At 44.8% G+C, this 12,076-nt stretch overlaps 1 protein-coding gene across 1 annotated transcript in view; it reads right to left on the minus strand.

Moving 5' to 3' along the window:
- The window catches only part of CUNH21orf2 (chromosome unknown C21orf2 homolog), a 37,948-nt gene extending 32,786 nt beyond the window's left edge, over window positions 1-5,162 (minus strand). Inside the window, exons 1-2 of the mRNA XM_018569212.1 lie at window positions 5,032-5,162; window positions 4,065-4,083 (exon numbers count right to left, since the gene is read on the minus strand). Coding sequence (XP_018424714.1) covers window positions 4,065-4,083; window positions 5,032-5,108 — 96 coding nt within the window. The 5' untranslated portion in view covers window positions 5,109-5,162. The remainder of the gene's footprint in view (window positions 1-4,064; window positions 4,084-5,031) is intronic.
- Between the last annotated feature and the right edge of the window lie 6,914 nt (window positions 5,163-12,076).

Raw genomic sequence — 12,076 nt, forward strand, 5'->3', positions numbered from 1 at the left:
TACATAGTATTTCAGGTTGAATAAAGACATTAGTCCATCAAGTCCAACCTATTAGGATCTCATTCTAGGAGTACCTGTACCCCTGTATATTACGGTCCCTTAAGAAATCGTCCAAAAGTTTCTTGAACAATTCCACATTTTTTGCTGAAATCACTGCCTGCGGCAGTGAGTTCCAGACCCTAACTGATCTAACTGTAAAGAACCCCCTTCGCCCCTTGTGCTGGAATTTTTTTTCCACCAATTTTAGGTGGTGGCCTCTAGTTTTTGTAATGGAGTTAATTTTAAACAGTTTATCGGTAATTTTGCTGTCACCATTGAACATCTTGTACATGGAAATCATATCCCCCCTTAATCTCCTCACCTCCAATGTGAACATGTTTAAATTTAGTAGCCTCGTCTCGTAGCTCTGGTCCTCCATACCCCTAATTAGTTTTGTTGCCCTCCGCTGGACTTTTTCCAGCTCAAGGACATCCTTTCTTAGTACTGGTGACCAGAACTGGACCGCGTACTCCAGATGAGGGCGAACCAATGATCTATAGACCCTGCTAGCTTTGTTTACAGCAGCCTGGCATTGCAAGCTACCTTTCAGTTTGTGGTCTACAATGACCCCCAAATCTTTCTCCATTTCTGACTTCCCTAGCGGCATACCCATGATTGTATAACCCATTTGTTTATTTTTAATTCCAAAGTGCATAACTTTGCATTTATCGACATTAAACCTCATCTGCCACATTAATGCCCACTCCCCTATTTTATCCAGGTCCTCCTGTAATGTTATAATGTCTAAGTCTGTGTCTATTACCCTCCCTATTTTGGTGTCATCCGCAAACACGGAAATATCGCTGTTAACACCCTCCCCGATGTCATTAATAAATAAGTTGAGTACTGTACTTGGTACAGTACTCAACTTATTCCCAGCAATTCCCATACTCTGGGATTTTGAGAGCAATCATAGCCTCCAACTTGGGAGCTCACAACAAGCCCAGGCCAGGTAGGAAACCCTGGTTGCTACCAGCAACGGAACTCCCTCTTAGCCTTGCAGCACTGTGCTAGTGTAATTAGAAGTCCAATTTCTGCACATGTTAATGAGTGCCTATGAATCAGCCCGTCTGCAGCACAATGCAGAGTATTAGCATTGGAGCCTGCCAAAAAATAATGCAGGCCCATATTAAAATATTACACCGCAGCTAGGAAAGGGTTTTTCCCCCCAAGCTATCGTCTCTCCTTTTGAATTTCCCTTTAACCCCTTTGTGAGTGTACGTCGCCAGCATCGGGGCTGTTTAAAACAGACTCCCGGCGGAGTCTGTTTAAACTTGTAAAGCTGACTGTTGGCTTTACAACAGAAGCGATTCTGGCGACTTACAAGGTATCGCCAAGCATGCCGGAGTGAGAGCAATAGTTCTAGGGCCAGTATTTTAAAGCGTCTTCTATGGACTTTTTGGGGTACTGTAGTTTTTCGCCGTTTCACGGACGCACACTATTTGTAACCTGGGCATGTTGGGTATCGTTTTACTCGTTGTAACCTCATCTTTTATATTTCATTAAAACAATTGGTATTTTGTTGTGTTTTGGGGCATTTAATTACATTTTTCACTAAATGTTGGGGTTTAATAAGGAGTTGCGCTAATATTGCGCAACATAAAAATTTGCAACTACCACCATTTTATTCTATAGGGTCTTGGCATTCAGAAAATATATAATGTTTGGGGGTTTTAAGTCATGTTCAGGCCTAAAATGTGGAATATAACATGGGGTGCAAAAAATGAAAAAAAAAAGGCCTCAGTCATGAAGGGGTTAATTAAAGGAGAGTGCACAAAACTGGAGCAATACCCCTCCAGTACTCTTGCCCACTGTAATGCTTTTGGCAAAAGGAGCCTGTAAAGCAATCGCTACAGCCATTCTAGGCTGATAACTCTTTATAAACCTCTGCAACAAAACAGAGGCTACGAAAGAGTGTGACATTTTAGAACAATCCACAATACTCCTGCACCCCACATCTATTCCATGTAGGAGGAATTAGGTTGCTTACTTGTCTGGGTTTGCTGCTTTGCAGATTAAAAAACGTATCTGTGCTGCAGCCCTTGCCTCTAATCAGCCATGCACTGGTGGAAATAACACATACCAATACTGTGATGCAGGGGATGCACTCTTCCCTGCATTCTCTGAACCAGAAGGTCCCTGATCAAGGGACTGGCTCCCAATCATTTCTACAACTTGAATTACTGTGCAGAATGACTGAAGAGTCGACACCATCTCTTCCCTCATATAGTCTATCAGGCTTTAAAACATGCCTGACGATTCATCCACCACTGGCTTCCCTACACAAGATTGGCACAGTGTTTCTTTTGGAAGAAGAGGGATATTTAATGTTGCAGGCTGCACATCGCTGCAATGTGTGCTGACTGATGAGCATTCTTCCTTCAGAGGCCTTGGTTTCCCAAACATCAAACCAGCGCCTCTGTTGAACACACAGGTCAGTACCCATACATAGAGGGGGAAAAAAAGGATAGGATTGCATACATTTCTTATTTCTGGGGCGACTGTTAATAGAGGAAGATAGAGGAAGACGAAGTTCCTTCAGAGGGCTTGTTCTGCAAAACACAAAAAAACATAGCCCAATGAACACAAGAACTTAAAAAGGTGTCAACCAGTGCCTTATGTGCCCAAACACTGAGCGAAAAAGAATAGGAAGTGGGCGTCCAACCCCTGTCCTACCTCAGAGCTGCTAGCACCAGGATCCACCGGATCAGATGATGCTGCTTTAGAAAATGAGTCTGCTCCAAGGGCTCCCTGCCCTGAAGACTCCAGCTCCAGTGCCCCGCTTCTGATGCCCGCCCCTTGCGGGTGTGGGAGCCGCAAGGTTCTGCATCCTGCTCCTCCTCCATCCACCATGTAGCGTGACCGAGCATGTGCCTGCCCCTGGCCTTAAGCCGACATGGAAACGGTCAAGGGAAATGGCGGCCTAACCAGAAGCTCCATGAGGTCTGACCGACCGCTGTCCTGGTGTCTGATGCACACCGGAAAGGTAACCAATCCCCCCCCAAAGACCTGGAGAACGGTTGCAGTACTAGGGAGGACTCCACTGAGACCTTTACACCAGAAGGATGGTTGCCTTGCAATTCATGCAGGAAACCTCAGGGATACAAAAATAGAACCCTATAGACAAATAGGGCTGTCTTGGAATCCCCTTCCATGAGCACCTCAGGTCCACTGTCCCTGGCATGCGGTACTCACGAACCAGAGAGGCCCCTGCTCACTAGCACGAAGGCCTGGCTTAAAACAAACATTACGATGTCCTGTTTGGCCGGAGGAAACGCACAAAAAAACTGAACCGTGCTAGGCTTGTGCTCTTTTTATTTAGGTGTGGGTGATGTGTTTCCTGTTCCGGTGGGAGGAGCCTATCTCTCTGATGCTGTCCTGGAAGGTGACTAGAGAAACATATATAAAACACTAGCTTAAAATCTTAAAACCTAAAGCTGAATTCCAGACAAACAGATATATAGAAGAAATGCATATAATGGAGCTGTTCAACCAGCCAAAGAACCTGCATTTCTATCCATTCAGCCCTGAGATTTACACAGCTCCGCCATACCACACAGCTCTATTCAGTAAGGAAGGAAACCTGATTTTTTTCTGCTGCAGTTCAGTAACATTTACAGGTCCACTCGCCCTCCCTCCCACCATCCCTGTGATTGGACAGTGAAAGGACATTCATGTTGTCGCTCTGTCTCTCTGCTTGCTATCCTATCAGCATAATCCTTGCACTGTATCACAACTGATTGACTCCTTCTCCGTCCTTAGTCTGAGCTCTGTTGTACAGGGAATGCAGGAGGCTGATACCACGCCAGATTTAGGAACATACACTACATGCATTTAAGAAAATACATGTACGATTGTGGTAATGAACACAGAGCTGCATTTTATATACTTGAGTTCGGCTTTAAAAAACAAAATGTGAAAATGTTAAAAAACAAAGCGAGTTGCTTAAACTAAAGATTTGCATTGTATTTTACAGCTATCTAGACAGGATTGAGGATACAAGTCTTCTTGCAGATATTACTTACATCTGTAAGGCGGCTTCCCCTAAAATAAAAAAAAAATAAAAAATCAACTCTTGTAGACAACATTTGTCACATGGGAGAGAACACAGACACGCACACACACACCTCCAAAATTAAGGGTACAGCCCAAGTGAGTCTATGTGGAGTTACTGCACAAGCAGTGCCGGACAAGATTTCAGGAAGAATTCTGTAAACGCAAACACTGGAGGACGCCACAACAGAGAAGAGGGGGAGTATGCCCACTGGTTGGGGATTTGAGGTTTCATTAAGTAAGGGGCTTAAAGGACAACTATGAGGCGAGTGAAAATCACTCAGCATCATAGTTCTAGCCGACCTGTGATAATGAAACTGTCACAGGTCGGCAAGTGAGCGAACACATACCATCGCTCGCTGACTTCTCGATCTATCCCTGCAGAGAGCCGTGACTGTCACTCACGGCACCCTGCAAGGATTCCCCCCGTCCCGTCCGATCCTCCAGCGCTGACTGGCAGGACGGATGGCAAAGGGGGCGGGTACAGCTGGCTCTGCCTCTAGATAGGCAGAGCCAGCTGTCAATCACGCAGCTGGGTGGATCTCGGCAGTAATTGTCGGGATCCGTCCCGGCTGCGGCATCTCAGTATACCGCGAGCTGTAGCTCGCGGTATACTGAGCTTAGGGTGACGGGAGGACGCTAGTTTGTGTCCTACCGTTACCCTTAGGAGAACTATGGGGAAAAGCCCTGACCCCATAGTTCTCCTATAAAGCTGCTAACTTATACTAGCTAAAACCAGTGCCAGGAAGCGGGCATAAGGGTACATTGTCAGGTCACAAACGCTACACTCAGGCCTATTCTAGCAGATTGCCCTCTATCCATTGCTGACTCCCAACAAGATGGCTTCCTCAATGGAAGAGGGAGAATGTCTTGCATAAAAAGTCACAAGTACCCTATGCAGCTATGCTTCATCGTCAGAACCACACAGTCCATACTTACCAGCAGTTCAATTTCCTCACACTGTCCAACTCTGAAGCCTTTGCCCTGGACAGAACTTGTTTTCGTGTTAACTTCATTACCGTTTCACAATCTTTCTGAACCCCAGTTAAAGACTGGCCTTCCTGTGTGACACAGAAGCATTAGAGAACCCTCAGACAAAAACAAAATAAATCATAGAAGAACATTACAAATGTAAATGTATATCAATAAATCTAACCCAAATCAGCCTCATTGCTCTCTCTATAATCAAATACAAAATATTAATTCTCAAAGACAGAACTCAGCGAACCCAGCTAGCCCTCAGATCAGAGCAATATCTGTGAGTAAACAAATCACACTATGGGACATTTTTTTTAAAGCAGGTAATACGACAATGAAACATTTACTTCAGGTAATTTTTCCTGGTGCATGGAGTTTTAGACCCCGTTCACATATAGCGACATACCTTTGCCGCGGCCGGGATAGCGCGACTTTCGGGGCGACGTTCCAGCGACGATAGCGCGACCTTCTCCGTCGGGCTCCATAGGAAAAAAGCAAAATCGCGCAAAATCCGCCAAAAAAAGGGTCTGGTAGAAGCGACTTGCGACAGCTCCATTGAATAGCATTGGCCGGCGATATCGCACGGCAAAAATGCGCGATATCGCGGCGCAAATCGCGCGACAATTCGCTATATGTGAACGGGGCCTAAATGACAGTGATTGATTCATCAAAAGTGAATGTTTGGTGAACGTTACATTTGTGGCGTTATAAATATGCCCATATGTGTGTACACCGTCATGCGTCTAATTTGCATTCATTGATTTTAAGGAGACCATAACATATGTTGGCATGTCAAAAAATGTGCACAAACCTTTTAGAGAATGCCTTGCAAAGCAGCACAGATACCTGAACAGGCACCATTGACATAATTTTTTCTGCAGGTGCATTACCATTGTGTTATATTGCATAGGTGTGCATGGAGCTTAATGTACATGGAAACCCAATCAGTAAAATCTCATACAAGCTTTCAAATGTTAAAAGAACTATGGCCAAAACTTTTTTTGTCCTCCTGTGACCCAAAACTCGGCATGTAGTGTGCGATTGCCTGCTATATGCTGACAGCACAGAGCCGTGCTGCAGCTGGGACAGATCCTGACAATATTGTCGGGATCCACGTCACTACCTGATTGACAGCTGGCTCTGAAAAGAGAGGGGGGTATCCCTGCAGGCAGCAGTGACTGACAATCACCACTCTTTGCAGGTACAGACATCCCAACTCTCCCGGACGCTCCGGGAGTCTCAATATTCTGATGACTGCAACTGTCAGAATACTAAAAACATAATCAGAAAAAAAACCTGCAGATAGCAAAGAAGCTATTGCTTCCTGTGCTACCTGCCATCATTTCAGGGGGGTGCTTTCTCCCAGCCCCCCTAACCCCCCTCCGCGGATGGGGGGGGCGTAGAGGGCACCCCCCCCTCCCTGAAATGAGAAGGACACCTCCCTGAAATGGCTTCTTTCAGGTTGGGATCCCTGCAGGTAAGTGATTGGGAACTGAGCGATCAGTGGTATGTGATCACTCAGTTCTCAATCTATAGAGCCCACATGTGACAGCTGCAGTATCACACATTAGCGAACGCTCGCAAGGGATGGAACCCGGAAGACGGATGCCGGCATCGGCTGGAGGACACAGCGGGGATCATGGACAAGGTAAGTAATGCGCTGTGTAATCCCAAGTCTGGCTCGGGGGTTACCCGCTTTGGTAATGAAAATTAACCCCGAGCCACACTCAGGATTACCGCCAGGAAGGTTAATGTTGTTTGGGGGGGAATTTATCAAAACTGGAACAGACAAAATCTGGAGCAGCTGTGCATGACAACCAATCAGCTTCTCTCTTCAGTTTGTTCAGTTAAGATTTGAAAATGAAACAGAGATGCTGATTGGTTGCCATGCACAGCTGCTCCAGATTTTGAAAAATTCCCTTCTATGTTTTTAATATTTTGAGCTCTGCATGTTTCATACCTTCCCCTGATCCAGTAAGATGGATAATGGCACTGAGCTGCTTGTCAAAACCTTCCGAGTAGAGCCCATGTGTGCTCATTCCACTCTCCATGCAATGGGTTTATATTCTGCTGGAGAATGGAGTATAAAAACATTCAGTTTAAATCAGCAAAATACAATTTATGTGCAGCCAACTAAAGGGTGTTCCACATCTTACAGTTTGTTTTTGGAAAATCAGTAGAAATGCATGCTATAGAGAAGAACCCTTGCTCTATGTTTGGAAGCAGTGGTCTCTCTGCAGAGGACTGAATAAGAAATATCTGATTTCCCCATCCATGCTGAACAGCAGGTGTGCTGCTGAGAGAGTACCCAAACAATGTCCTCAACTAATTGGCTACGGTCACTGAATGGCCGAGACATTTCTACTCGACTCCATTGATTTTTAGATAAAAGGATGTTGAGTGGGAGACTGCTGACAGCAACATCCACAGAGGCGGCTTTTTATTTTTTGCCTAGCTTATTTTTCTTTTCTTCCCCTTCCCCAGTCTTCTCACAGTGGTCATTTTAACTAAGGGCAGATTAATATATCTCCCTTTACTTCCTGGAACTCTGGCACATGTGACTAGGACATTTTGCTTTGTATTTTTTACATACCATTTTCCTTTTCTTTCCCAGTCTTCTGACAGTGGCCATGTTTACTAAGGGCAGATTACCAGCTCTCAATTTACTTCCTGGATTTCTGGCACATTTGTCTAGACATGCGACTAGGACATGTGACCGTGCATATCTTCTCAGGGGAGGAAAATGCTTTTCCCCAAGATCTTCAGCTGATGTAACCTTCCCAGGATGCAACTCTTGGGTACATTACATCATTTGTGCCAAAGTGGACCAGAAGTGGAAAACAAAAACAAAAAAAACCCACAATTTTTTTCCTCCACCCCCACATAGATGCGCAAAAATGCGTTAGGTGTGCCTACACGCAAAAACGACGATTTCTCCAATTACGCTGCACATGTTACATATCGCCAGGAAAGTCGCAGTGAGAGCAATAAGTCTAGGTCCATCAATCAGATAACACTAAACTGATATGCGGTAAAAGCTTTTAAAGTGTCGCCTATAGCCAATTTTGGCTATGGGCGTCTTATGTGATTTTGCGGGCGCGCACAATTTTAAGGCTTCACATGTTTGGTGTCTTTTTACCCGACGTGATCCCGTCTTTTATATTTTACCAAAAAAAAAATTGGGTAATAATAAATGTTTCCTAACATAATAAAGGGAAAAACGTTTTTGTTTTTTTTTAAATATTCCATACTTTTTTTGTTATATGGTAAAAAAATAAAACCCCCAGTGGTGATCAAATACCACCAAAAGAAAGCTCTATGTGTCACCAAAAAAATTGTATAAAATTTGTTTCAGTACAGCGTTGCATGACGGAATAATGTCTGTCAAAGTACTGCAGCGCTGAATACTGAAAAATGGCCTGGCCAGGAAGGGGGCTGTAAACACCTGGTCAGCAAGTGGTTAAAGAAGCCTTCTCCTCCTCTGCAGCGGTCTAAGGTCACATCCTATATACAGTGTATAGGACATGAGGAAGCTAAGAGACATACCATTGCTGCAGCGGAGGAGTATACAGGCTGGAGAGACCGATGTAAGAGAACGCCGGCTCAGTGTATCGGGTGAGTATTACTTTGTTATTTTAGCGGCTAGACAAAAACAAGCATTTAACCCTTGCAGTGCAGCCCCTACAGTAAGGGTTAAAAAAATGTTCACCCGAAAGTCTGCTTTAAGACATAACACTTGTTTTCATGCACCTGATTTAGTTGCATTTAGCTATTTTAAACTGAAAATATAAGGAAACCACTGGACAGTTTAAGCTGCAATCTGATTATGCAATCTCCTTAAAGTCCCGTTCACACGTCGCACTCCGTGAACCCACATTCGCAACACGTTTGCCACATATCAGCCAAATGGGCTCCCCATGCAGAAAATTGGCTCATGCAGTATTTTCAGCTGTGAGCTACACGCACTTGTGGGTGTTTAACGTGTGTCAATGCATGGGGAAAACATGCATTTTGTTGGCCACGTCAAAGTCTGCGCTTTGGGTGTGAACGGGGACTCACATCTACCAACAATGATGTAGTATGAAAGACTACAAATGAAATGGATTGCTTGGTAGCGCTTTTACATAGTTTTGGCAGATATAAAAGGAGATTGTGAAGATATCAGATTGTAAGATCTGTGGCCAGCTTTGTATACAAAACAAAAACTTAAAAGGTATACCAATTTAGTGCCAATGAAAATAAGCAGCTCTGTCCAAACAGAAATGTGCCCCAATGAATGATTCCAATACACTTCTTAATGCAATGCTTTATAACTCACCATTGTAAATCCCACAGTGATATAGATGGCTATACTACGCAATGTAAATACAAATAGCAGGCAGTGACAGTGCGCCCATGTACCTGGTGCACTACACCCGATAGGAAGTCAGGCTCAGGTCATCTCCTCTGACTCACCTGCACAGGGAGAAGAAATATAAGAACCCCCTGAAATAAAACAGCGAACAGCACTCTTCCTCCCCGTTGCCAGGTAACAGACAAGTTCCAGCAACACCACCGCCTCCAGCATGTCCTGTTTGTGGATTGGTGAGGCTGTGTGCATCATTGAAAGCGCCCCCAAGGTACTTTGTGCTGAAACAAATGTTCCGGCATTCCCGTTCACACTAACTGAAAAATGTTTCCTGCTCTCGGAGTTATGTAAAGGTGATTCGATTCTGGTATTAAACTGAATATTCCATATCTCACTCTGTAACGGGACTTCACTGTCGAGAGAAAAGCACAGCTGCAAGTTGCGCACGTTTGGAGAGATACAAGCATCCTGAGGATATTAGGATAGAGCTAATAGTGACACGTGCTGTAGCGGCAGCGGTTTGGTTTGATGGTGACAGGCATACAGGGGATACGATTATGGTACTATGGGCATTTAAAGCACAACCCCGGGCAAAAGTGTGCCTAACCCTTGCAGTGGGGGTAACCCCCACTGCAAGGGTTAAATACTCGTTTTTTGACTAGGTGCTAAAAAAAAGTTATACTCATCCGAACTGTGGAGCCTGCTGGCTGCTACTCATGTCCCTGAAGCCTCTCTTCTCCTCCACTACAGCGATGGTATAACCCTCTGTATCCTCCTGTCCTATACACTGTGTACAGAACTTGACAATTCAAGGATCCTTAGACTGCTGCAGTGGAGGGGGAAAGAGGCTCCAGGGAGCTGTGTGAGAGCATGCCGGCTCCGAGGATTGGGTTGGTATAACTGCTTTTTTAGCACCTAGACGAAAATGAGCATTTAACTCTTGCAGTGCTGAGGTAGCCCCACTTCAAGGCTTAAATGAGAACTATGGGGTTAGGGCTTTTCCCCATAGTTCTCCTAAGGGTAACGGGAGGACACAAACTAGCATCCTCCCGTCACCCTAAGCTCAGTATACCGCGAGCTACAGCTCGTGGTATACTGGGACGCCGCAGCTGAAACGGATCCCGACAATTAAGCTGTGTGAGTGACAGCTGGCTCTGCCTATCTAGAGGCAGGGTCAGCTGTACCCTCCCCGTCCGTCCTGCCATTCAGCGCTGGGGGAGGGGGGAATCCTCCCCCTCCCACGGCAAAGAGCTGTGACGAGATCGAGAAGTGTGCGAATGCCGGTATGTGTTTGCTCTCTTCCCAATCTACGGAGCCGACCTGTGACAGTCTCATTGTCACAGGTCGGCGGAGAACTATGAGGATGAGTGAAAAGCACTCGCCTCATAATTCTCCTTTAAGAACAGTTTTGCCCAGAGTTCTACTTGAAACAAAACAGCACTGACAGTATACTGTGTATTAGGAATGCACCAATAGCGTTTTTTGGTATCGAGTACAGATTTTTGTTTTCCCGATACTCGCCAATACCAAAAGTCCCATTGAGGAAGCAGTGTAATGACTTGCTGCCCAGCTCCTTGATTGGCCGGAAAGGCGGCTCCATGCTCCCTGGTCGCCAGGTGAAGTTCTGGTATCGGGATAAGTATCGGGAGCATTTGGGCGAGTATTCACCCAAATACTTGCTATCGGCACTGATACCAAGTATAGGTATAGGTGCATCCCTTGTACATATGTTTACAAAAATGTCACTACTGAAAATACATGGGCAACCAATGGGTTATTGTTCCAAGATGCAGCCTACTTGCAGGCCATATTTACAATAGGACAGCAAAAAATGGACAACAAGTGGGCAGTCATTACAACATGCTGGTAACAAAAGGGCGGGTATTACAATACATGGGTAGTTGGTACAATATTCAGAAAAGGAACAATACATGGGCAAGAAATGGGCAGTTGTCTTCTCTGCTCCTCCCTATGCAAGTAGTGATTTATAAAAAGCTGGTATTTCACAAGGATGTAAAAAGTTGCTTCAAACGTGCTCCTGTCAGGTTTTGCAGACTTTAAAAACCTCAAGCTTCCTGAGAGTAGACACCTCGCTAAACTTGCTGTTATCTTTATTAACCAGCAAATTCATTTCAGTGTGCCCTTGCAGTTGCCCTTTAGTTTTTAGGGCCTATTCACACCATAGTGTTGCGGTGCCATTCAAGTGAATGGCAAAAGCAATGCGTCTAGTGCACGGTAACACACGCTAGGTGCGCCATGAGAAAGTGTGTGTTAACCACACAGTAATCTCACTTCACCAAGTGGCATTGATGTTAATGGGCACCATTAAGAATAATGTGATTTCCATTGTCGTGCATTGCAGCATGACAGCAGAAGCAGGACAAATCACATAGAACAGATAGATTGATGTACACAGAGATCCTCACCCCTTTCTTTTAAAATAGGAGTTCACCTACTCTTCTTGGTGACTCTCACTTGCTAGGCAAGAAACAACCCCCTGCTGCTATTTTGGAACATAATGAAGGCAGTTTGTTCAAACCAAGAGAGGTTTTTTGAACAGAGTGCAGCTAAAGAACGGGGTCGGAGAGTGAAATTATGGTATAAAAGATTAAATTTATTTGGTTTACGAGATAAAACAATTTTCCATATAAACAGACT

Source organism: Nanorana parkeri, unplaced genomic scaffold, assembly GCF_000935625.1.
Source record: "Nanorana parkeri isolate BGI_ZX_2015 unplaced genomic scaffold, ASM93562v1 scaffold1304, whole genome shotgun sequence".
Lineage (NCBI taxonomy): Eukaryota > Metazoa > Chordata > Amphibia > Anura > Dicroglossidae > Nanorana > Nanorana parkeri.